The sequence below is a fragment of the Callospermophilus lateralis genome, chromosome 3 (genome assembly GCF_048772815.1).
Source record: "Callospermophilus lateralis isolate mCalLat2 chromosome 3, mCalLat2.hap1, whole genome shotgun sequence".
Taxonomy (NCBI): Eukaryota; Metazoa; Chordata; class Mammalia; order Rodentia; family Sciuridae; genus Callospermophilus; species Callospermophilus lateralis.
Genome location: NC_135307.1, coordinates 132,624,780 through 132,652,588, shown reverse-complemented (window position 1 = coordinate 132,652,588; position 27,809 = coordinate 132,624,780). Strand labels below are relative to the sequence as shown.

General features: G+C 36.5%; 1 protein-coding gene across 1 annotated transcript in view; it reads right to left on the bottom strand.

Moving 5' to 3' along the window:
• Positions 1-27,809, bottom strand: part of Iqgap1 (IQ motif containing GTPase activating protein 1) — a 113,238-nt gene that overhangs the window by 36,750 nt on the left and 48,679 nt on the right. The window contains exons 5-15 of the mRNA XM_076851297.2: positions 26,632-26,708; positions 20,269-20,336; positions 18,455-18,568; positions 17,344-17,522; positions 16,177-16,261; positions 11,161-11,324; positions 10,078-10,162; positions 8,902-9,065; positions 8,548-8,708; positions 6,974-7,098; positions 4,025-4,188 (exon numbers count right to left, since the gene is read on the bottom strand). Of these exons, the coding sequence (XP_076707412.1) occupies positions 4,025-4,188; positions 6,974-7,098; positions 8,548-8,708; positions 8,902-9,065; positions 10,078-10,162; positions 11,161-11,324; positions 16,177-16,261; positions 17,344-17,522; positions 18,455-18,568; positions 20,269-20,336; positions 26,632-26,708 (1,386 nt within the window). The remainder of the gene's footprint in view (positions 1-4,024; positions 4,189-6,973; positions 7,099-8,547; positions 8,709-8,901; positions 9,066-10,077; positions 10,163-11,160; positions 11,325-16,176; positions 16,262-17,343; positions 17,523-18,454; positions 18,569-20,268; positions 20,337-26,631; positions 26,709-27,809) is intronic.

Below are 27,809 nucleotides of genomic sequence, written 5' to 3'. Positions count from 1 at the left end.
CATGATAAGAATATGCCTTACAGAATTCAGAAAAGTCAGAAAAGTCACTGAACAAACCCTCAAGAAGGAGTGAAATTTGATTTCCAGGGTTGCCACATTTGATTAATAAATTGTCTAGTTTCCAAAAACATAAACAAAGGGAAAGCATCCTTAAGGAAGCCCAAAATTAGACTTACAAAGGCTTAATTCAGCTATTTTAAGTATGTTAGAGAACTAAAGGAAATCATGTCTAGAAAATTAAAGAAAAGTATGTCTCACCAAGAGAAATCAAACTACACTAAAACTGAAATTCTGGAATTGAAAAGTACAATAGCTGAAAGAAAAATTCACTAGAGAGGTTCAAAATAGATTTGAACAAGTGAAAGAAAAAATTAGCAAACTTGGACTGGGGTTGTAGCTCAGTGGTAGCACGCTTGCCTGGCATGTGTGAGACACTGGATTCAATCCTCACACCACATTAAAAAAATAAACAAATAAAACAAAGGTATTGTGTTCATATACAACTAATAATAATAATAATAATAAGAAGAAGAAGAAGAAGAAGAAGAAGAAGAAGAAGAAAACTTGAAATAGGTCAATCAAGATGATCTGAGAATCAGCAAGAAAAATAATAAAGAAAAATGGACAAAGTCTGAGATCTGGCCACCATTATGCTGAGGTGCGCACGATGAGATTCCCTGAAGACAAGAAGAAAAAGGGGCAGAAAGAATACTTCCAGATAATGTAAATTGACTGATGTCAAGCATAGAAGCAGAATTCATAATCAAACCCCACCCATCAACACCAAAAAAAAAAAAAAACCCTACAACCCCAGGGTCATATGGCTTTCCTGGTGAATTCTATCAAATGTTTAAAGATCAATTAACCAAACCTTTAGAAATACTTCCAAACTCTTTCTATAAGGAAACAATTCCTTATAGGATGATTTCCAAATCACTCTATAAGACCAGTATTACTCAATACCAAGAGTATACACAAAGATACTATAAGAAAACAAATGAAGGTATTTTGCTTACAAAATTTGGAATGCAGTGATATTTATTTTTAAAACCATTCCCAAAATGACTCATAGAAACTTGGAAGAAAAACTGAAGCTTCAGGGCTGGAGTTGTGGCTCAGAGGTAGAGTGCTCGCCTAGAATGATGAGGCCCTAGGTTCGATCCTCAGCACCACATAAAAAAAAAAATAATAATAATAAAATAAAGATATTGTGTCCACCTATAACTAAAAAATAAATTTTTAAAAAAATCCTGAAGCTTCAAAAAGACAATTCCACCTACAGTATAGTTGATGAAGCTGGGATCTGACAAAGTTAAGCAAATTTTTCTTCAACTCTACCCTTCCTCCACTTTGATGAACTCTGAAAAGTTATTCCACAGCAAAAGGAAATGCTTCAAACTCCACTCACATCCTCTTAAAGTTTAACTCCCATGATGCAAACAAAAGGAGTAGACAGAGCCAGGCAAAGTGAAGCAGACCTGTAATCCCAGGCTACTTTGAGGGGCTGAGACAAGAAGATTGTTAAGTTTGAAGCCAGTCTTGACAATTTAAGGAGACCCAAAAATAAAAAATAAAAAGGGATGAGGACATAGTTTGGTGGTAGAGAACCCCTGGGTTCAACCCTCAGTACCATTAAAAAAAGAGCAAACAGCCTTACAACATGAGTGAGGACTATGCACATTCTGTACTATCTACTTTCCTCTTTAGATATGGAGCTCAACCTAGTATATTCTCCCAAATTCCACTCTTCTGACAGTCCGATATAAGGTTCCTTTGGACATTCCTGAAAGCAAACACTATTACCTCCAAACTATACAGAATCACTGCAGCCAGGCCCCACAGCTGATATTCTAAATCAGTAGAATTAAAATTTAGAAATATGTATTTTTAAATTACTTTTCTGATGATTAGCCAAGTTCAATGAATAAATGAAAGATTGAGACCTCAGATTCTAGCTTCTCCAAAGCCAACTCCTTCTTACTCAAATACATGAAATCAGATGATCCCTTAGTCTCCATTTCTTGCCTGTGAAATAGGAGTTGATTCAACCCTCTGCATGGGATCAGGTGACATTCTGCATAATAATGTGCCTCTTAAAGAAAACCTACAACCACTACACTCACGTGATTAGGACATGTAAATTGTCAACTACTCTCATGGCAAGGGAATCAAAGGAGATCAGTTAACACTATAATATTAACCACAACTCCTTCACTCCAATCCAAATTTACAGTGCCTGCATGGTGTCAGTGTATAAGCAACTCTTCCCATACACTAGAGCCTTCAGCTATTTTTTTTTTTTTTTATCTCTGACTTCCCAGAAAGAATCTGACTCCTTGAATTAAAATTTCCTTTTAGCTTTTCAAGTCCCTCTAAGAATATCACTTGAGGGATTTTCTAAGACAGAAAAGGAAGCCATGGTTCTTCCTATTTAGCTGTTATTACTTAGAAAGAACTTAAAAAATCACAATTAGAAAAATAGATGTAATTATGTTTTAATCATGCAACTAATACATGAGGCCTACTACATACAAGGCAACTTCCTAGACAACAACAGCATAAAAAGAAGTATAAATTATTTTCAGTTTCCCCAACAAACTAGCTAGGAACCACAACCAATAAACTTTTTAAAAGATGGGTTTATACAATTAATTTTAAAAGCACTTTTATAGCAGCATTATTCCTAATAGAAATAAAGTAGAAATAACCTATACAGCCATTGACTTATCAATGAAAAAAAATAAAATGTCTGCAACAGAATATTATTCAGTAATAAAAAATGAAGTACTGATATATATTACGGTTGAATAAATTAAGCTACATCTAAGAAGCTGGTCACACAAGACAAAGTGGTGCATGCCTGTAAACCTAGCTTTTTGGGAGATTGAGGAAAGAGAATGGCAAGTTCAAGGCCAGCCTGGGCAACTTAGTAAGACCCTGTTTCATAATTGAAAAAAGGGCCTGATTGAAAAGAGTGGCCCTGAGTTCAATTCCCATTACAGGTGGTGGGGGAGAGCAGCCAGTCAGAAAGGAACATATATAGCATGATTTGGTTCCTTTTTAGGATGATGAAAGTTTGAAGCCAGCCTCCACAACTTAGGGACACCCTGTCTAAAAAAAGTGTCAGGCATGTTCACACATGCTTGTAATCCCAGCAATTCAGAAGGCTGAGGCAGAGGAGGATCATAAGTTCAAGGCCAGCCTGGACAATTCAGCAAGACTCTGTTTCAAAATAAAAAGGATTAAGGATGCAGTCAATGGTAAAGCACCCCTGGGTTCCATTTCTAGTATCAAAAAATAAAACCATAAAATAAATAAATAAAATGGCTGGAGAGAGAGCTCAGTGGTAGAGCATCCATAGGTTCAATCCCCAGTAATGGGGGAAAAAGAAAACAAAACAAAATTTCACCAATAATAGAATACATCATTGTACAATAGGATAGTACAAAACAATGAGAATGAATAAACTATTATTACATGTGACCACACAGATGAACATCACTAACATGTTGGGCAACAGAAGCTCAATACCAAAAGAATACATAGTGTATGGTTCAATTTAAATATAGTTTAAAAATGGGCAAAAATGAGCTATGGTGTTAAAAATCAGGATAGTGGTTACCACCAAATGGCAGAATGGACAGGGCAGCAGAGGACATTAAGGAGATTTGAGGGGTGCTGGTAATGCTTCCTATACTCTGTATACCAATTACACAGGCATGTTAAGTTTTAAAAATTTATGTAACTTGAATACTTATATAGTTTGTGCATTTTTCTGGATCTTATATTTCAATAAAGAATTTACCCTAAGAGAAATGTCTACAATAACAAAAACAAAACCCCAAATATGTAAAATAGCATGAACTTCAGGAAAGTAGAGTCTCTAATTCTCATAGCTCACTCTCTCCAGTGCTCTTAATCTATGGGGGACCAGAAAATTGTCAATAAATACATCAAAGAGACATCCCATCTTTACAAAGGATGAATTGTTCTAAACAAAAAGAATAAATCCAACACTGCTCACCTGGGCCTTTTCTCTCTTTGCTCTAATCAGTGTATCTTGGTAATGCTGGGCTACTTCTGCAAGAACTCCTTCAAGTTTAGCTGCAGGAATTTGCAGGGTCTGCAGAGTTTTTTGGGCATCACCTTCATCCAGGGCTTCATTAATTAAACCAATGGCCAAAATCCCTAGATATACAAAGAAAAAGGTTATTTTTTAAAATTACAAAATGTATAAACAAATGAATCCTATCCAAGCATGGTGGTGAACACTTGTAGTAGCAGTTACTCAGGTATCTGAGGGGGAAGGACCTCTTGAATCCACAAGCTCAAGATCAGCATATGCAATATAGTGAAACTCATTTTCCATTTTTCCCCATTTTTATCGGTGCATTATAATAGTATATAATGGTGGATTTGTTGTTACATATTAGCACAGGCACACAATAGAATAAAATTTGGCAAATTTGGCTGAGACCTCTTTCTAAAAATAAATCTTGAAACATGCTAATCCTATGTCCACCAGAGTAACCATGAATCAGACCACCATTTGTTACCCAGTAAGAAATACTTTTTAAAAATAATTTAGTGTGGGCTGGGATGGTGGCTCAGAAAGCACTTGCCTAGCACACGTGGGGCATTGGGTTTGATCCTCAGCACCACATATAAATAAATAAAATAAAGATATTGTGTCCATCTACAACTAAAAGAAAATGTTTCAAAAAATAATAATTTAGTTCTTATTTAAATATCTGGAGTCCCTCATACTCATTCCTATTGAAAGCCAAAGTTTTTTTTAGTTCTTCTAACTTAAAATTGACAGGGAATTTTAACGAAACTGGCTTTATAGCTTTCAGGAACATTCAAATATGTAATAGGGCTGGGGTTGTAACTCAGCCACACACACACACACACACACACACACACACTAAATAAATAAAATAAAGGTATTTTAAAAAAATTCAGTATTGTGAAATATTTGCATTTTAAAAAAAATATAATCAACTACTCCTGACTCATAAAAAGTCAGAGTTTAAGGGTTCTTAGTGCTAGGTGAGCACTTTACCACTGAGCCACAACCCCAGCCCCTAATTAAATATTTTTATAGAAGAAAAGAGAAAGTTTAAGAATCTTTTATCTTAAGATAATATATTAAACAAGAGGCAGATGGAAGATTTAAACCTAGCGCCCCCCCCCCCCACCACCACCACAACTGTGTATTTTTATAAGGACTCTTATACATGCAAAATTTGGCTGGTCTTTGTCCCTAGTTCCTGGGAGGGAGCCTCTAAAATCCTTAGAATAACCTGACAGGTGTATCTGTGTTCTTTATAGTGGATCCTCACACCAAAACTGCCTTTATGCTAACCAACAACTGCTAGTGGGCCTCTAGGTAATTTGAGGATGGGAAGTAGCCATGCTGGAAAGATCAAACACATTATTGTTAAGATTGGGGCTTAGAGTCATGTGATACCAGCCTGGCCTCCTGATTGCCAGGAAGAGAAAGCAGAATGGGTACTGAGTTTAATCACAAGGACAATTAATTCAGTCAACCATGTGTAAATAATGAAGCCCAAATAAAAACTGCTCAGGTGAGCTCCTCAAGTGGGTGATATACATCAATATCAGGAGGAAGACACGAACTGAAGGCACAGAGCCTTGTATTTGAGACCCTCCCAAATATTGCCCTATGGGTCTCTTCATTTGATTGCCCTAATTTATATCTTTATAATAAAACTATTATCATAAGTCTAGCACTTTTTCCAGTTCTCAATAGCAAACTATTGAGCCTGAGGGGACAGAAGGAACCCCCAAATTTATATCCAGTTGTTCACAAGTGCAGTGACCTAAGAACCCCGCCTGGAACTTAAGGCAGGTGTCTAAAGCAAGAGGATTCTAGTGGAGGATAGTGCCCTCTACCTGAGCAAAGCAACACACGTATGTGTATGTATGTATGTATGTATGTATATATATATATACACACACACAAAAAAAAAAAACCACCAAAAAACAGCACTTAACAGTAACATATCACATTCAATTCACCTCCTGAAAAATTTATTTTTTAAAAAATATTTATTGTTTTTAGTTGTAGTTGGACACAATACCTTTATTTTATTTATTTATTTTTATATGGTGCTGAGGATCGAACCCAGGGCCTTGCACGTGCTAGGCGAGTGCTCTACTGCTGAGCCACAAGCCCAGCCCCAAATTTCTTATTCTTATTGTTTTGTTTTGTTTCTTTGGCAGCAGTACTAGGGATTGAACTCAGGGCCCCATGCATGTTAAATAAGTGTCCTACCACTGGAACTACATCCCCAGTCCCTCAAACTTATTCATACCTAACTATAGCAATTGCCTAGTGTTTTGAAAACAGTATCCAATGTTAGCTTTTTTAAAAAAATATGGACCTTTATTTTATTTACTTATTTATATGTGGTGCTGAGAATTGAACCCAGTGCTTCGTACATGCTAGACAAGTGCTGTACCACTGAGCCACAACCCCAGCCCCCCAACCTTAGCTTTTTGAATTTTATAAATATTTTTCTCTCAAAAGTTATTCTAGGGGCTCAGTTGGTAGAGTGCTTGCCTTGCAAGCACAAGGCCCTAGGTTCAATCCCCAGCACTATACATACACACACACACACACACACACACGTTATTCTAGCAAGGTGTAGAGCACACGCCTGTTATCCCAGGAGCTTGGGAGGCTGAGGCAGGAGGATACAAGTTCAAAGCCAATCTCAGCAAAAGCGAGGCACTAAGCAACTCAGTGGGACTCTGTCCCTAAATAAAATATAAAATAGGGCTGGGGATGTGGCTCAGTGGTTGAGTGCCCCCAAGTTCAAGTTCAATCCCTGGTACCCCCCCCCCAAAAAAAAAAGTTATTTTAGCAAAGATATCTAGAACCAGTTCGTGGAAATTGCATCATCTTTAACAGTGACATTACTTGAGGGGCAGGATGATTACTCACGTTCATGTTCCTCTTGTACCACCAGGTTCACATGGTCCACACAAGCTTGGATATCATTCCATGTGATGAATTCATTATTCTCTGCATGTGCCTGAGCTTTCAGTTTCATCAACTCATCGAGATACCTGCCCCCAACCCCAATCAAGAACAAAAGACCTTCAGGATTATAACAGAAATGAGAAGACTAAGGAACAAAGTACTCAAAAAACAAAGGATTCTAGTGTACCCCAACTGTTTGATATAATCTATAGGCAAGTTTTGGGATTGAGGAGTTCCCTTAAACAAAATGTGAAAATGTAAGGAAGTCACTTATTCAATAGTTTGTTATATATAGAATCAAGGGCAACAACTGAAGCAATTCCTTTAATGACCAAAAAAAAAAAAAAAAAAAAAAAAACTGGGTGTGTAGCTCAATGGTAGAGCATCTGCCTAGCACACATGAGGCCTTGAGCTAAATTCCCAGCACCTCCTCAACCAGACACATGAGCTAATAAATGCAGAAGCAATAACAGATGAACAAATCATTATTCAGCAACTTTTAAAGTGCTGATTTAAGCAAAAATTCTCTATTGGATTAAAAAATATTCTGTGAACAGTTAATGGGAAAGGAGCACTTTGATGTTGTAAAAGGTTCAAAAAGAAATGATATCCTGGGGCTGGGGATGTGGCTCAAGCGGTAGCATGCTCGCCTGGCATGCGTGCAGCCTGGGTTCAATCCTCAGCACCACATACAAATAAAGATGTTGTGTCCACCGAAAACTAAATAAATATTTTAAAAATTCTCTCTCTCTCTCTCTCAAAAAAAGTTTTTTTTAAAAAAAGAAATGATATCCTATTGTTAAAGGAAAAAATATGCAATGGTGTTTAAACTGTCTCCCTGACCCAAGGATAAAATCTAAGAATCTCAAATAGAAGAAAAAATAGATCTTATATGTCTTTTGATATCATATCATATTCACATCACAAAAATGGTGAACTAAATCATGTTAAGCCTTTAGATCCAATTTCCAATTTATAAGAATAAGCAACATGAGAAAGCTCCTAGAACTATACATAAGATGAGAAATTTTATAGAACAACTAGCCCTATCTCATTAACAAGTCAGTGTCATGAAAAAGAGGACCTATTCTAGATTAAAAGAAACCTAAGGGACATAAGCCAGATGCCAAACATGGTCCTGGTCTAGATCCCGGTTTGAATAAACCAGTTATAAAGGACAGTTTTGGAACAACTGAACAAGAATGGAAAAAAAAAAACAAAAACAAAAACTAAGATTTAGAAGATATTAAAAGAAGTATTAATATTGCTGATAGTACAGTGTTATTTTGGCTATATAACAAATTTAGATAAGCACATGTATTTAGGAGAGGAACATCATGGTATCTGTAATGTACTGTAAATGCTTCAGCATAATACAGAATAAAAAGAATCAAAGCAGAACAACAACAACATCAACAAAAAAGAATGATTACACTATAGTCATAATGCCTGCAGAGAAAACAGAAGAGAAGATGGATGAAATGCAGGGATATCAGGTATGTAATGGACTCAATGCATTTACTGTGGGCACCCACCTCTGACAGTTTTCTTCCTCAATGTTGGTAAGGCCTGTAACTGAACTGCTCAATTGCTTCCACACTGTACTAATGTCTCCTGATTCCAGTGCCCTGTTGATTAGGGCCACTGATGATAGCATCTCCACAGCAACAGAGAGCTCTGGATGGGTGAGGTTATGCTGTACAGAAAGGGAGAAAGAAAACACAGTAAGTGGAGGTATTCTCCAATACCAAGAGAGACGGAAGTTTAAATAAACTATAAGAAAAGTTAAGTTTCTGGAAAAACATTCTACCTAAGCTTACTAAGATGTGGGTATTAAATTTACTTCCACCCCATTTGGCTTACAAACAAGAGAGGATTGACTAACTTACTTCAGGACTCTGTTGCTGCAGAGTAGCAAGTTCCTTCTGATAAAGATCAGCAGCAAATGGATACACCTGGGGCAGCTGTGCTTCATGATTCATTAGTTCCAAAACAGTCTTCTCAGCAACACCCTTCTGGATTGCAGCATTAATTGCTGCCACTGCTGCCAATCCTATGCAGAAAATAGGAGGTCAGAAATGCAGCAGGCTTAGACAGCCCTATGGGAAAGGAGGTAACAATTTTCACTGAAGCTATGAAATATCAGGCTATGAAGCTTGAAGTGGATCTTTCATCTTTTAAATGTTGCTTCTTTTGCATGATGTATGACATGTGAACCATATTTCAATAAGGGCAGCCTCCTAAGCATTCTCCTCATCTGTGTTTTCTTTCTACTCAACTCATCCTATATGCCACTATTATCTCCACCTAAAACATCTTTTCTTTCCCTTGGAGTCCAGCAAATACATCTTAGGCTACAATTCAAAGCATTCTAGTCTTTTCTAACACTTTGTCTGACTTTATTCAACCCAAAACACATATAAAAATTTTATTCTCACCACCATTTCCTTAAATGAATTGCTCACCTTTTGCACCCCTGCTCCCACTTTCTTCCTTATTTTCTCACATAAGGAACATTCTTCTTTTCCTCATTCACAATTCAAATTTTACCACTCTAGTATCTCCTCCTCTAGATAATTCCCTGACTATAAAGTGCTTATTGGCCAAAGTGAGCCTGCATTAACTCTACTTCTACTTTTAAAACTGGAAGAACCCATTAGGCACAGTGGTGCACGCCTGTAATCCCAGCAGCTCTGGAGGCGGAGGAAGGAGGATTGCCAGTTCAAAGCCAGCCTCAGCAAAAGCAAGGCACTAAGAAACTCGGTGAGACCCTGTCTTTAAATAAAATACAAAATAGGGTTGGGAATATGGCTCAGTGGTCAAATGCCCCTGAGATCAATCCCTGGTACCCACGCCAACACTTCCCACCCCACCAAAAAAAAAAAAAAAAAAAAATGGAAGAACCCTACAGCCTCCCAAAGTACTTGGTAGTTATTATGGCTAGTAGGCTTAGGGCAGAGGGTGAGGGGTAATAGATGCTAACCTCATACCCTTATTGACATAAAGCCACAAATTTCCTCCCTTCCTAAATATTTCAGGGGACACCCAGCTGAGAGGATTCTTACTTCTCTGATATTGCTGGGCAGCAATGTTTGCAGCATCTATTCCAGCCTGCAGCTCCTCTTTTTGCAGGGGATCAGTATGACCACTCTGAGAAAAGCAAAGAACATTTATGAAGACATTACTCATGCCTATGCCTCTAGACCTGATAGTTTTCATATCTTAGCAGCAGACACAGGGCGAACACAAGTGGCAGCTACGGGCTACATGGAGCCAAGTATCAGCTTGGCTAGAGACAAATCTGGACTAGAGTGACTTTCCAGATATCAGCACATTTTTTAAACTATTTTGTGAAAAGCATCAAAATGTTCTGAGAGAAAATGTTTATAGAATCATTAGAGCACATTAATGCTACTTTCTCTAACCAACATACAGAGAATTTGTAAAATGTATATTTGCCCTTATTTAGACAAAAAAGAAAGCCCTTCATGTTTGTTCTTTAAAAAAACAAAAACAAAACCCAAAACTCCACAAAATTTAATTCCACATAATCTACCCATAGAAAAAATTAAGTATTTTCCCAGTGTTGGCCAAGGCAAACTAGTGTGGGGTGTGTGTTTGTTTTAAAGTGGAAATTCCCAAGTAATAATGTAAAAAAATTCAGATTTTGTTTTCCTTCAAAGGCTTTTTCTCAGGGAGGAGCAGGAGAACTGAAGTGAAGAAGTGGTTAGATTCAGGGTATTAATTATTTTAAAAGAGGATTCACAGCTCTAAAAGCAAAAGAGGGCTGAAAATAATGTGTAATTTACCTAAGGAAAGTTTTTTTCAACCAATGATGGAAAAGAGACTAGGAATAAGAAAAGGCCATATCTTTAAATGACAGCATGAAATTCAAATGGATGTAATAGCTGGGTGCAGTGGTGCATGCCTGTAATTCCAGTAATTAGGGAGACTGAGGGAGGAGGATGGCAAATTCAATGCCAGCCTCAGCAACCTAGCGAGACCCTGTCTCAAAATAAAAAATAACAAGGGCTGGAGATGTGTCTCGATGGTTAATGCACCTGAGTTCAATGCCCAATATCAAAAGACAAACAAAAATCAAATGAATGTACAGGAACTCTTGCAGGTTCCACCCAGAGTATGTTCACCTGTCTCTTCTGCTGCTTATCACTCAGGAGCTGCTTGAAGTACCAGTCACTGTTCTGTTGCTGGAGTCCTCGAAGACCCAGAGCAGGAGACTGCAGAGCCTTGAATAAGGCCAGGGCATCTCCCTGCTCTAAAGCCAGGTCAATATTTGCTAATGCAGAAAATGCTGAGGAGGAAGAAAAAGACAAAAGGCTTTAAAAAGAGATACCATATTAGTATAATAGCCTCAAACTCAGTTCCAGATTAGGGGAATATTATTTGGCCTTTATCTGTAATATTTCAGATTTTAGGATTAGAAGATACTTTTTTTTTTTTTTTGCTTTTATTGGTGCATTATAGTTGTGCATAATAGCTAGCTTCATTTTAACATAATAATTTATGCATGGAATTTATATTTAGTCCATTTCAGTCCCCAGTGTCCCCCATTTTCCCTCTACCTACTCCCCTTCTTCTATTCTACTGGTCTATCTTCCACTCATTTATATATTTAATTGGCACTTTATAGATATACATATAGAATTCACCTTCCACTCATTTATATATTTAATTGGCACTTTATAGATATAACCTAATTTTGTGAAATTCATTCTGTATTTCCTCCCCTTTCCAGTTAATCTCCTACTCTGCTGATCTTGCCTCTGTCTTTATGATATCTGACTACCCATGCCCTTTTTTTTATTCCCCTTACTTTGCTCTAGCTTCTGAACGTGGGAAAGAACATCTGACCCTTGATTTTCTGAATCTGGTTTATTTCTTTTAGCACGATGTTCCCCAGTTTCATCCATTTACCAACAAATGCCATAATTTCTTTCTTCTTTATGGCTAAGTAAAATTCCATTGTGCATTAGAAGATAATCTTAAAGTTATCCAGTCCAGGGGGTCTTAACCAGGTTGTTCACCAAATTCCATACAGATTCCTAAGCCATACCCAAGCTTACTTAAAAGCTTCCAGATGTAGATAGCTTGGCACTAATAGAAACCACCAATCCAGAATTTCTAAAATGCCCAGTAGTTGAGCAGATCATGTTTATAGACTATTAAACAGATAAAAGTACAGAATATAGGGGAGGGAGGATAGTAGAGGATAGGAAAGGTAGCAGAATACAACAGTTACTAATAGGGCATTATGTAAAAATGTGGATGTGTAACCGATGTGATTCTGCAATCTGTATTTGGGGTAAAAATGGGAGTTCATAATCCATTTGAATCTAATGTATGAAATATGATATGTCAAGAGCTTTGTAACATTTTGAACAACCAATAAAAAAAAATAGGCCAGTTCAAAAAAAAGTACAGAATATGACAATTTACTACATTTTTGACAATTTTGTTTCAAAAACTTTTTAAAGTTCCCACCCTAGAGTTCACACAGAATGTATTTAACTCCTCTGGCTTCCTATGACAATGCATTCCTTACCAAGAGCCTGAGTTTCTTCAACCATTTCTTATATAGCATCATTTTGAATCCATTCATTATCCTGATATTTCCTGAACACTCTCAAGCCATGGTAGTCAGTGTCCAGACATCAAGTGCAGAGTGGAAGGAGCTGTCTTCCCCCTCTCAACCTCTACTTCTAGGGCTGGGGTTCTGGCTCAGTGGTAGAGTGCTTGCCTGGCATGCATGAAGCACTGGGTTCCATCCCGGTACCACATTGGGGAAAAAAAAAACAAAAAAACAAAAAACTAAATAAACACTTTCTACTTCTAGCTATAGACTCCAATGTCACACAAGTTCTTTAATGTAACATCTGACAATGGAAACCCAGATAGTCATTCATCTGAATGTGATAGTAAAGGGTGATTTTTTTTTTTTTAAAGACACAGTATCTCACTATGTTGCCCAGGCTATTTCAAACTCCTGGGTTCAAGCAATCCCCCTGCTTCAGCCTCCCAAGTACTGTGGAATATAAGCTCATGTCATCATGCTGAGCTGATAGGGTGATTTTTACGATTAAATGAAATACTCATGAAAGCCCTTCATATATTGTAAAATAAATAAGGTGTTATTAAGTTCAAAGTTAGAATAACTTCTGATTTCAGAAATTATACCCAGTCAGAAATCATACTTACTTTATTGTTTGTTTGTTTTGTGTGTGTGTGTGTGTGTATGTGTGTGTACTGTGGTGCTGGGGATTGAACCCAGTGTGTGTGTGTGTGTGTGTGTGTGTGTGTGTGTTTGTGTGTGTACTGTGGTGCTGGGGATTGAACCCAGGGCCTTGTGCATGCTAGGCAAGCACTAAACCACCTGAGCTATACCCCCAGCCCTCTTTTTTTCTTTTTTAGAAAAAAATGGACTATTACTCCACTACTCAGTGATGAACATCTGATTTTATCACCAATGAGCAAAAAGAAACCAATAAAACACAAAAATTCAAAATATCTAAGTCATAACAAAACTTATTAGTTTAAAATGATTTCATTAAAAAAATCAACTATTAATATAAGTTTTTAGAAAGACAAAACAACCCATGGGAAAATAAAGTCTTAAATAAAATGGAAAATGGCGGCCCTTCTCCCCTCTGAGAGGACCCAGTCTCTCCCCTGCAAGTGTCCCCTTTCCCTTTTCCTATTCCTTCAATAAACATATGCCTGTTACTATCGGGGTAGGGAGCAGGTACAACCAATAGGGGAGAAGCAGAACTAATAAAACCAAAAGGTAAAAGAAAGAAAAAACTGCTCTGGATTTATGATCTCATTGTAGGTTCTCGGGAGACTGCTTATTTCTTTCTAATGATTATGCCTGTAATTCAACTACCTGAGCCCTGCGCCAAGGTATACATAATCTTCTTGAATCACAGCTGAAGGTCTACATGGCCATTATTCCTTCCACAATATTCACCGAGGTCCTGCTATATGCTGTGAAAACAGCAGTTAACAAAACAAATATCCCCATCCTCACTGAGGTTTTTTAAAATTTTTATTATTTTTTTATAGTAGGGGCAGAAAATAAAATCAATTCAGAGAGCAACCAGATTTTGTCTAAGTATGAACTACAGAATCTGAGTATCTGCTACAAAAGTCTCTAGTCAATTATGCTTTCTCTGGAAGCATAAATTTACCATTTTCATATGTAAAAATGTGAATAGAACATTTAAATACTTTCTCTCACTAAACTTTAATTATTAACTTTAATTTTATTATCCTACTTAACAAAAAATAAAATATTTTCTGCCTTCTAACTACTCAGCCTGCAGATTTCCTCTGGGGCAGTGTTAATGAGCAGTGTTGCTGGTTCTCATACCCTAACAACAACAAAAAACCCTCTATCTATAATTACATTAAGATGAGAAAGTCCCTATATCTTCCTAAGAACATAATATTCCTCATACTTTCATAATATGCCACATACTTTCTCTAAAATTAGGAAAAGATTGTCCCTCTCTGTCTTATCCTCATCCTCTTATCTTTCCTAAGAATCTCAGTGAATATTCACATGCACTGAAAACTTACCCCAACCTTGAGACGTCACCATTCCCTCCTTTATGACTGCACCTCATATATCTTTGCTACCTTGTTATAATAAAGCTGTCCTGAAATTATTCATTTGCATGGCTACCTTCCCCACTATATTGAGTTTATTTGAAAGAACTTCTGTGACCATATCAGAACAATGTGCATAGAACACTGAGTACACACACTTATGATTATTTTCTTGCAAGTTTATAATTCTCATATAATTAGCAAGGTAAAGCAATAAAGGTTATAAAACCCTGAACAATATTGTAGGAAAAATTCCTTAGTAAAGCAAAAAAATATTTTATATACTCTATGCAACAGGAAACATGCTGGACTTTCTTCTCATACAGAGTACTAAGTATAAGTACAGTCTAGTTTATATTTGCTAACCTAAGTATTCAGAGAGATACAGCACAAGAAATCAATCATAGTTGAAGGGAACTATTACTCGGTTCAGAAGGTCATTATCCTAAATAAATGAACCATAATATAATAGAATACAAAGAATCTTGGTCAAAATTTAGACCTCTATATCAAATGGAGTTGATGAAATTCTTCCAAACTCCTCTCTAGTTATCAAGAGTATTATTAGTTCAAACAACAAATTAGGACCTCCAATAAATAAATGATTACTATATTATTATCTTGAGCAAAACAAATCAAAATGCAGTCTAATTGGTTATAATAAAAATTTTTGTTCTTTTGTTGAGTATAACACTATGCTGGGAATTATAAAAATTTCAAAAGAAGCAGAATAATCTCTAACTGAAGGAATTTACAAAGATGTTCAAAAAAATGAGGAGCTGGACATGGTAGTCCACACCTGTAATCACAGGTACCTGGAAGGTTAAGGCAGAAGGATTCCAAGTTCAAGGCATGCCTCATTAATTTAGTGATATCCTAACTCAAAATATTAAAAGTAAACAGCTGGGGGTGTGGCTCCATGACAGAAGTCACTTGCCCTCCAACTTGTGATTCGCCTTCCTTGGCCTCTAAATCCTCTGTTGGGATTACAAATATGCTCCACCATGCCTGGTCAGAAAACATGTTTTTAAAATATTTCTAACAGGATAAAATAATCAAAAAAGAGAGCCCAGAAGCCCTTGCAGGTATAAGAACAAGGGCCATCTGAGGGCAATGATAGTTCAAACAGACACAAGAATACACAATACTATAATAAATAATCATTCCTAAACAAATCCACTAATGTCTACAATTAAACCATGTCTTTTTCTTTTTCTTTCTTTTTTTTGGGGGGATGTGGGTGGGTGGGTGGGGGTACTGGAGATTGAACCAAGGGGCAGTTAACCACTGAGCCACATCCCCAGCCCTTTTTTGAATATTTTATTTAGAGACAGGGTCTTACTCAATTGCTTAGGGCCTCACTAAGTTGCTGAGGCTGGCTTTGAACTCCTGATCCTCCTGCCTCAGCCTCCCAAGCCACTGGGATTACAGGCATGCACCACTGCGCCCAGCTAAACCATGTCTTAAGTCCAAGAGTAGAACAACACAAACACTATTTTGTAATATCCCCTTAGGTGCTTATTCAAGAACATACTTACTGTTGACTTTATTTATATTGCCTTGAATTTCAGCTTGAGTGAGTAGCTCCTCATAAACGTCCCTTTCTCTCTCGGAGTTTTCTGTCTGAGGATGAGTAAAAAGTATAATTAAATTAGTTCAGGTCTCTAAGAAGACCACAGAAATACATTCGTATCTCTCTACCACCATTCAACACAATTAAGAACAAGTGTGTATGTGACTTCAATCCTTTGTAAAAAAAAAAAAAAAGAGCAGAATGCTGTGTGATTACAACTAAAAACCTGACTAGATCTACTTGTTAATAAGCACTGGGATGTTGCAGAGCTAGACAAGTGAAGGAAGCACTGGATAAACCCTGTGAGGTGGTGGGACTAATGACCCACATCTTGCCTCAGACGTGATCAGAATGGGCACACATGGGTACCAATCTTGGAGCTTCACTGGTGGCACAAACAGGGGCAGGGCTGCAATTACAAATCTGCAGATCAATCGGGCACCTGTTTTGGGGGTTGAAATCCCTGCTCAATGATAAGAGATTTAAAGAATATTCTGAGAGCAGAGTTGATTTCATTTTATCATCTGGATACTTTCCAAAGAACTGAAACATTTTAATCATTAATTTCAAGGGATGAATAAATTTGAGTGAAGTCTTATAAGACATTCTTAGACTTATTTTTCTTTTTCAAGTCAGAATCATTCAGCTAACTTCTACACAGTGATAAAATGGTTAAAAAAAAAAATTCACTCCAGAGGGGCTGGGAAAAATGATTTGGAAATCATCTTTCCAAAGGATATAAATTAATTTTTAATGGCCACAATCCAAAACTTCATTTGCACAAAATTCAAAAAGAAAACAAGAGGTCAAAATGGAACCTAATACCAAGACACTACATACTGTATAATTGCAATTCAATGAAATTCTAGAAATGGTATGATATAGTGAGAAAAACAGGTTGGTAGTTGTCTGGAGGAGGGAAGGGCAGATGGAGATTGACTGCAAAGGGGAGTCAGGGAACTCTTCAGTGCAATAGTTAAACGGCCACATACATTTGTAAAACTCAGATTATATACTTAAAATGCATGGATTTTATTGTATGTAAATTATACTTTAATAAAACTTTTTTAAAGTGGAGTCATACCGAATGATAGAAGAATATAAATTAATTATAAAAATATTCCATTTTTACCCTGTTTTTAGCATTTGTCATTTTGTCTTGCTTGGCCTGATAAAGTACGTCCTGGTAAGTAGAAGTCAGAGGCTCTTCAAGATTTACAAGCATTGCATTGGGGTTTTTCAAAGCTGCAAACGTGTCAGCTGGAATTCTACGATCAATAGCTTCATTAATAGCAATAACAGCAGCATGTACTAAAAAAAAAAAAAAATTCAAAGCATAGAATAATGAAATTACTAAAGGATATACACAGATACAAAACAACATTGCATCCCCTATTACAGAGAAAAACTTTTTTTTTTTTTTTTTTTTCCTGTACTGGGAATTGAACCCCCGTGTTCTTTGCCACAGAGCTATATCCCCAGCTCTTTTCTTTTTTCTTTTAGTTTTGAGACAGGGTCTCACTAAATTGCTTAGGCTGGCCATGAACTTGCAATTCTTCTGCCTCAAACTCACAAGTTGATGGGATTACAGGTGTGTGTGACCACACCCAGCAAAAGATTCCTTTGCATAAATAAGAGTAAAAACACTTGGAGCTAGAGGAGTAGCTCCCTAGATCCTGCAAACCTAGTCTCTGATGCACAAAGCCACAGCTCTGCCTATGATCCATGTTGAATTTACAGTCACACAGGGAAATACTCATGAGGGAACACTAGAAGGAACATTTATTTGGTATGGAAAATGTTCACCCTTAATGACCTAGTGAATACCATAAAGAAAAAAAAAAAAAAAAACCTTCAAAAGGCAATGAAATGGAGGCTGGGGCTGGGGCTGGGGCTGAGCAGTAGCACACTTGCCTGGCATCTATGAGGTACTGGGTTCAATTCTCAGCCCCGCATATAAATAAATAAAATAAAGATCTATCAATATCTTTAAAAAAAATTTTTTTAAAGAAAAAAAGGCAATGAAATGTAGAACTCACTTTCTAAATGTTTTTCTTTTAATCAAAATTGATAATTCATTTCCAAATAACAATAGCATGGAAGACTATAGCAATGTTTAAAATCCCATCTACAGACTTAAACTTGATAGCAGAATTCCTATTGTCCAAGATCATCACCATGGTATTAATCACTACAAGTTGTAGTAACAATACCACTTGAACCCAGAAAATCTCTCTTCTTACATGCAGCTTCATCCACAGACAGTTCATTAGCCAGGATGCCCCCAATCTTGCTGAAGGCAGGCATCTGGATCCCATACTTCTCTAGTTCAATCTTCATGTTGTTGATTTCTTCTTCTACAGAAAAGAATGAAGACCCAACCAAGCAAATTAAGTACCCTTTCACAACTCAGAGAAGGAAACAGATTCCTTAGCTATAAAATGAGAGAAAATGGCATCTACTCCTTAGGGTTATTAAAAGGATTTAATGAAATAATATATGGGAGCATGTAACAGTACCTATTATATAATTTGTAATCAATAAACATTAATTAGGCACTAAACATTAACTATAAAGTGAGAAGACCCTATGGGAAAGTTTTCAAAACTGCTACTTATGGCATTTCCTACAATTAACTTACAAATAGAAGCTTTAAAGGGAGCTCAAGAAGTGAATCACAGTTATCTCAGTCTTTAAAATTCAAATCAGTAGCTCCTACTCAATAACTTTGTTTCTAAGACAGAAAGCCAAATGATAAAGAAAAACAACATGTAAGGTTTGACCTTTGCCCCACATCTGATCAACAACTTCCCTGGAAGGAAAAATGTCACAGATAAAAGCTTTCTTATTAATTCTTAAACTCCCAGGCCTAAAAAATAATCACTAGTTCAAAAGACTTGAAGTCTCTTTTACCCCTAACCAATATTAACCTCTGTTCTTTTTCTCCCCAAGCATCCTCCTCAAGCACCTGACTACAGAAAATACACATAATGCTACCAGTTTGTCTAAGGGGTTTGTTAAAGGCTTAGTACTAGGTGCAATAATGTGTGAGATGGTGGAACCTTTAAGAGGTGGCATCTACTGGGAGGCTCTAGGGTCACTGGTGATACTGCTCTCAGGACGCAGGTAGATCTGGAACTAACCTTGAGTTAGTTCTCAGAAGACACTGTTATAAAAAATTCTGGCCCCACCTAGCTCTCTGGCGCCTCTCTTGCAAGGTGATCCCCTATTCACAGATATGCTTCTGCCATACCATCTGCCAGAGGCCAAACCAAATCAGTGGAGTCACCTGATCTTATATTTTCACCCTACAAAACTATGAGCTAAATAAGCCTTGTTTCTTGTGTGGGAGGGGTTGGCGGGTACGAGTAACTGATGTCTGAACTCAGCTCTTATCACTGAGCTACATCCCCAGCCCCCCCCCCTTTTTTTTTTAATTTGGAGACAGTCTCGCTGAATAACTAAATTGCCAAGGCTGGCCTTAAATTTGGGATCCTCCCTTAGCCTCTGGAGTTGCTGGAATTAAAGGTGTGCACCAATGTGCCTGGTAGCCTCTTTTCTTTATAAAGTGTCTCAGGTATTTTGTAACAGGAATAAAAGACTAATATGTATAAAAACACCCACCCAAAGATGGTTAAACTTTAAAATTACTAAAATGCTATCTTTGCATCTTTTCACTTCCTATTCATTTGCCTTTGCTTTGCCCACAATAGGAATGGGAAGGACTTATAAACTTTCTTTTTACCATACATGAACATTTAATGTTAGATGTTAATACAATTATATGTTTTATATATATTACATATTAAAATTACTCAATTTACATATGAGAAAACAGATTTACTAATCATACCTAGGTTGTAAGTGAAAGAACACAGCCTGAAATTCCAAGTTTAGTGTTCTGTCCATCACATTAAGAAAGGCAAGTTATTTATATTTCTTTCATCATTTTTTCCAGAGTATTTTTAAAGCCCTCGTTCTTTAAAATTGGTGCTGCTGACTTTCCAGCCTATTTCAAATAAATCAAACATTTCCTGCCAAGCATGTAGCTTCTTACCTGTGAAGTCAACTTTTCCATATAGGTCTTGAATCTGAGGAGCCAGGCCTAGTTTAAACAGGTACAAACTAGAAGACATAATATACAAGAGTTAGGCCTCCCAGCAGTACCTACCTGCTGCTCTTAAAGAAAACTGGCAGTCAGGGAAATCAGCAGATGTAAGTTCAAATCCAAGGTTTTGGCATAAACATAATGTATAATTAGGTGTTAGTATTAATTTTAACATAACTAATATTAGTGAGGTCTCTTGGTTTCTGTTTATCTTCCTATAATCAATAACTTTTAGGTGACACTTTAAAAACTGTCATGAAAAATTGTCATTCCAAGACAGTAAATCTTACACTGAATTCATATTACTGATATAAAAGTTTAATTCAGGTAATTCAAGAGTTTTAAATAAAGTACATATTATGTACCTTAATCTTTAAATTAAACAAACAAACAAACAAACCAAGAAAAGAAATTCATTAGACTCTAAGCTCCATGAAAGAAGGAACAATAAAAGTCTCATTCACTAATATCCACTCAGAGCCTATAGATCATAAACATGAATCAATATCTCACAGATATAGAAAGTGTCTGTAAACTTGGGTAAGGTTTGTGTATTATAACACTACAGCAGACTAGAATAGATAAGTTAGAAGAGATCAAATGGACAGTTCACAGACATTGAAAGTTAACAATAAGGGAGAAGACAAAAAAAATACATCAGAAACAAATCCTAGAAATTTAACTGTCTACAGTTTTTGCAAATTATCTATAAACTTCAGCATCATTTAAATATATATAGGCATCATGCACACTGCATTCACAGAACTCATCAAAACTTAAATTGTATACAATAAACCCAAATGTAGAACTGAAAACACACTGAATTTTCTGTTTATATATCCACAGCAGTTAAATATTTTCTCAGAGAAGTGCCATGTATATGATTAAGTGGTTTCCTTTGGGGCAAAACATTCAAAATGAAACCATATAAAGTTGCTCTCTCAGAAGATTTTATAACTACTCAAGAAGTTTTCCAGAGCAAAATAAAAATAATCAATAACTTTCTATAGATGTAATAGGTCCCTTATATATTTTCTCCACTAATATGCCTGACTTATATTCTAATTAATAACAGTATTTAATCTTTTTTTGTACTGGGGTTGAACCCAGAGGAGCTTTGCCACTGAGCTATATCCCTAGCCCTATCTATCTGTCTATCTAATCAATCTATCTATAGTACCAGGGATTGAACCCAAGGAGCCACATCCCCAGTCCTTTTTTACATTTTATTTAGAGACAGAGTCTCTGAATTGCTTAGGGCCTTTCTAAATTGTTGAGGCTGGCTTTGAACTTGTGATCCTCCTGCCTCAGCCTCCCAAGCCTCTGGGAGTACAGGTATGCACCACTGTGTCCAGTAGTAAGGGTATTTTCTCCAGGAATTTCTTCCCCTTTTATTCCCATTATAAAATAGAAAAATGGTTGCCACATTTTAAAAAACTTAAGGACATTACTTTCATAGCCCAAGAGGCATAAAATGTCACTTTTAATGTCATCTGATGGTAAATTAAAAGTGTACAAAGATACCACTGGCTGATGAAAAAAGTAGGAGTGTGGGCACCATCTTTCTTGTACCTTTCCTTACTTATTAGGAAGTGTTTAGGAGTATTTTATGGAAACACTGGAGCTATAAATAGAATCATAATAGCCACTCAAATACTCTAATCCAGCACAAAAACCACTTAGCTTCAAACCCAAAACTTAAAAACCCTAACACTGAACATTACTTTCCAACCTTCACTCCTGCTGCTTCATGCTTCTAACTAAAAACACCTGTATCTGGTCAGCCTGTCATTAAGCTTAGACTTTTCTTTTTCCCTATTTAAGATACACTTTTTTTTTTTAAAGAGAGAGTGAGAGAGGGGGAGAGAGAGAGAGAGAGAATTTCAATATTTTATTTTTTAGTTATCGGTGGACACAACATCTTTGTTTTGTATGTGGTGCTGAGGATTGAACCTAGGCCACACGCATGCCAGGCGAGCGCGCTACCGCTTGAGCCACATCCCCAGCCCCTTAAGATACACTTTGTAGCAATAGCAAGAAGCAAGCTGTGTTGGCTAATCTTGATTCCAATTATCTTTGCTGACACAGAGTAAAATAGAAATCAATAAACTAATCTCAAAGATTATTAATAAAAACTCTTATGACAGTTAATTAGCAAACAGAATCCATACACAGTCCTTTATCTAAATTCTTTGAGCCAGACATGCATCAATGTAGAAATGTTTCAAATATTAAAAAGATTCTATAGTGTCCATAGTATTAGAAGACATTCCCAGGATGTGCTGGGGCAGCACCCCTAATCAATACATTGCTTTTCTGCAGAGAAACATACAAGTATACATAAATATTCTAAATAACCTCAATTAATCCTTACCAGGTTTTGCCAACAAAAGAGCTTGCACTAAAACTTTATTTTCAGAAATATTAAGGTTTTTTTTGTTTTGTTTTTAAATTTCTTTTTTTTTTAGTTGCTGATAGATCTTTATTTTTTTAATACGCAGTGCTGAGAATCGAACCCAGTGCCTCACACATACCAGGCATGTGCATTACCACTGAGCCACAGGCCCAGCTCCAATATTAAGTTGTTTTTTTTAAAATTTGGGATTATGGGCCTATTTGACCCCCAAATGAATTCTTTTTTTGGCAATACTGGTGATCAAACTCAGGGCCTCCTGCATGCTAAGCAACTGCTCTACCACTAAGCTACACACCCCCAAGTCTCCAATGTATTTTCAGAATAGCAAAACTTAGGGGGAAATGGAAAGTATACAAATTAAGAATAATGAAGAATAGAGTGTTATCTTTAAAAATAACTATGACTGTGGGGAAAAAAAAAAAGCCATCTTCAACAAATGGTGCTGGGAAAACTGGAAATCCATATGCAACAAAATAAAATTAAACCCCTATCTCTAACCATGCACAAAATTTAACTCAAAATGGATTAAGGACCTAGGAATTAAACCAGAGACTCTGCGTCTAATAGAAGAAAAAGTAGGCCCAATCTTCATCATGTGGGATTAGGCCCCAACTTCCTTTTTTTTTTAAAAAAAAAAGAGAGAGAGAGAGTCAGAGAGAGAGAACTTTAACATTTATTTTTCAGTTATTGGCGGACACGCATGCCAGGTGAGCGCGCTACCGCTTGAGCTACATCCCCAGCCCCAACTTCCTTAATAAGACTCTTATAGCACAAAAATTAAAACCAAGATTCAATAAATGGAATGGAATCAAACTAAAAAATTTCTTCTCAGCAAACAATCTGTGAGGTGAACAGAAAGCCTACATCCTGGGAGCAAATTTTTACCCCTCACACATCACATAGAGCACTAATCTCTAGGGAATATAAAAAAGCTAGGGAACTCAAAATGCTAAACACCAAAAAAACAAATAACCCCAATCAACAAATGGGCCAAAGACCTGAACAGATACTTCTTAGACGAGGATATGCAATCAATCAACAAATATATGAAAAAATGCTCATCATTTCTAGCAATCAGAGAAATGTAAATCAAAACTATTCTAAGATTTCATCTCACTCCAGTCAGAATGGCAGCTATTATGAAGACAAACAACAATAAGTGTTGGCAAGGATGTGGGGGAAAAAGGTACACTCATACATTGCTGGTGGGACTGCAAATTAGTGCATCCAATATGGAAAGCAGTATGGAGATTCCTTGAAAATCTAGGAATGGAACCACCATTTGACCCAGCTATTCCTCTCCTCGGACTATACCCAAAGGATTTAAAAATAGCATACTACAGGGACACAGCCACATCAATGTTTATAGCAGCACAATTCACAATAGCTGAACTGTGGAACCCACCTAGATGCCCTTCAGTAGATTAATGGATTTTAAAAATGTGGCATATATACACAATGGAATTTTACTCAGCATTAAAAAAGAACAAAATCATGGCATTTGCAGGTAAATGAATGGTGTTGGAGAAGATAATGTTAAGTGAAGTTAGCCAATCCCCTAAAAAACAAATGTTTTCTCTGATATAAGGAGGCTGACTCATAGTGGGGTAGGGAGGGAGAGCATGGGAGGATTAGATGAATTCTAGATAGGGAAGAGGGGTGGGAGAAAAAGGGAGGGGGCAGGAAATTAGCAAGGATGGTGGAATGTGATGGACATCATTATACAAAGTACATGTATGAAGACTTGAATTGGGTGTCAACATACTTTATATACAAACAGAGATGAAAAATTGTGGTATATATGTGTATTAAGAATTGTAATACAAAAAAAGTACATGTATAAAGGCATAAATTGGCGTGAACATACTTTATATACAGAGATATGAAAAACTGTGCTCTATATGTAATAAGAATTGTAATGCATTCCACTGCTGTTGTGTATTTTTTAAAAAATCAATAAAAGAAAAAAAATAATTTATTTCCATTATAATGAAAAAAAAAATTTTTTTAAATAACTATGACTGAAGTACAATGACCATGCCTGGAATAATGCCTTAAAAAATGACTTTTAAAGGGGGAGGGCAGGGCAGAAAGAAAACAGAAATAATACTTCTTTATCACAGTTGATCCAAAGGGAGGTGATGCCACTCCCAATACGTGTGAGGTGAGGAACATGCCTGGAACACTGTTGTGTCTTATGGTAAAAGAAGAGGCTCTGAAAAATTACACACACTTCCTACTTAATCATCAAGTAGGAAGTGCCAACCCACTTTCAGGAAAAACACCAAATGAGAGGAAAGAAACTATAAATCTCAAAGCAGAACACACTGCTTTGTGTAGACTTTCTAAGCATAGACTGCATATGCAAGAGAAATGGAAAACAATAGTGGACCTCCCCATTTTGTCATTCTGACTCCATCATGAGAAAGGTACAGTTAATCCTCATCTGTATTTCAGAGAACTGAAGCCTGGGACCCTGGTTACATTACTGCTATAGTACTAGTAGAGAGAAATTCTGCCAATTTAGCCTCTGCATTTGCCAAGTTCAGAAAGTCATTATAGGTACAATTTTAATAAGGTTATTGACAAAAAATAAAATAAAAATTAAAATCATCAATACTGAGGACACTAAGCCAATCACAATCTCATAATTAATCTGATTTTGGCTTAGACACACGCACATATGAAATTGCTATATTCTCAATACAAGAGTACACTAGTCCTTAGCTGTATTCATTCTTTTGTGTGTTTCACATTGGTTCCAATGATACCAGCATTATGTGTGATCAACACACTGTAAATAGGCTGGAGTTGTAGCTCAGTGGTACAGTGTGTACTTGGCTTGTGTGAAGCCCTAGGTTCAATCTCTAGCACCAGGAATAAAAATGAAAGAAGAGAAACTCAGAAAAATAGATTTCTTTTTCTTTTTTTTTGGTAGCACCAGGGATTGAACCCAGGGTCTTGTGCATACTATGCAAGCACTCTACCACTAAGCTACACCCCCAGCCCTTTTTATTTAATTTTATTTTGAATCAGGGTCTCTCTTGGTTGCCCAGGCTGACCTCAAACTTATACACCTCCTATCTCAGCTTCCTGAAGAATAGCTAGGATTACAGAGTGCAGCACCCTATGGAGTGACAATAGGCTTCTTATAGATCAATATTATACAATACCTTCATTCATGTAATCAACATTTATTAAGCACACACATAAGATGCTATCTAAAAAGGTACAATCCAAACAAAGAAATCTTATATCCATGTCTCACTCACTTTTCCCATCTTCTCCTTTAGTCCTGTGGCCATCAAATAAGTCTACTAAAATACTACATTATTCTACATTACTGTAGTATATGATAGGCATCCCCTCTCTTCCCATTCCCCCCTCCCTTCAGAGATATCGCCTTTTCCTTCCAATCGAATACACCTGTTGATTCTAAGAATGAGGGATATGAAATTAAATCATGTTCCCAATTTACCATGAAGCTGTGCAAAAAATAATTTGTTTCAGTTCCTATTATCATATTTATGTTGGTATAAAAATTACTGAATGAGTGAACAAATAGCTTAATAAAGGCAAGGACCTAGATGACTAAACAAAAGACAGCACCCTCGTGAAATGTGGAGGTCACAGAGACACTAGATCAATAATGAAAGATTTTGCCGTGTTTTTACAACAAAACTATCTGTTATTCTGGGAATAAATAAATCCATTCTCTTTACTCCCTGGAAAAACACAGCTGTTTCTCACCACTGTGTGAGGTTAGCAGCTTTCTATCTTATTTGAAAATCCTGAAGCTAAAGAAAAAATGTGTTCACTCTTCCAATGGACAAAGACACACACTCAATTGAGATGTCATTCCTAAACTGCTTATTTTACCAAGAAAATCTAATTACCTGAGTGCATGAATACAGTAGATACATTTTGGCATGTTCTTTCGATCATAGATATCTGTGGTTTCTGGGTAAAAAATCTAGGAAGAAATAAAACAAGCAGAATAAGTTATCCATCCACTGATTTCATGTAATCATTCACCAATCATCGATAAAACAAATAAAACTATGGACAATTAGAAAACATTGTTGGCATTCAGCAAATCACTTCATTAGGTTGAACAAACATTTCATCATAAGCACTGCAAGGAGTAAGATATGGCAATACGTAATGAAAAGTATTTGGGGAATCCTTATTTGGTCAACCCACTGAATTTCATTAGATGTGTAAAAAGTGATTTAGTTACTTCAGACCCAGACACAGGTAAATGAAACCCAAGTTCTATTTCAGTTTAAATCAGTGGCAAGTGTATGAGGTGTTAAAGGACCACAATCTTTTTAGTTACTATGTCAGATTAATACTTCAACAACAAACATTACATGCTTTTTAGTTTTTGCAAACTACTATATTTAGACACTAAAAAAAAAAACATTAAATATGAAATGTACTATAATACTTTGAAGAAGTAGAAAGATAGAAAAATAAAGTATATATAGTAGAGGGTGGATATGGGAATGTAGAAGACAGGTATTTTTCCCTGAAAGTACTTAGTGCAATTAACTAATTACCTATGGTTCTCGGTAATGGCTACTCCTACAGACTAAAAGCCCCAGGAAGGCAGGGAACTAGGTCTATGTTACTGCTAATTTAATGTCAAATTCAGAGCCAGGGTCACTGAAGCACCTCTATATTTGACAGGTAATCAATGAGGTAGAATAACAACAACATTAGGTTTAGACTGGCAATAGCTTTGAATTTCAAGACCTATTCTCTCATAGAGTGGCACCATACAATCCAATCTGTGATTTAGAGAAATAAAGGGTAACAGAGGATAGGAAGCAAAAGACTGAATAATGAGTTGATTAGAAGAATCTGGAGAGTAATAAAGACCTCTAGGAAAACAGACTATGAAGTCCTAAACTAATGAGTGAATCATAATAGACAGCAAAAGATTTTCCAACCAAGAGAAACTATAAGAACAAATGAAGCAGAGTTGGGTGTAATGGTGCATGCCTATAATCCCAATTACACAGGAGACTGAGGCAGGAGGATCACATGTTAGAGGCCAGCCTCAGTAACT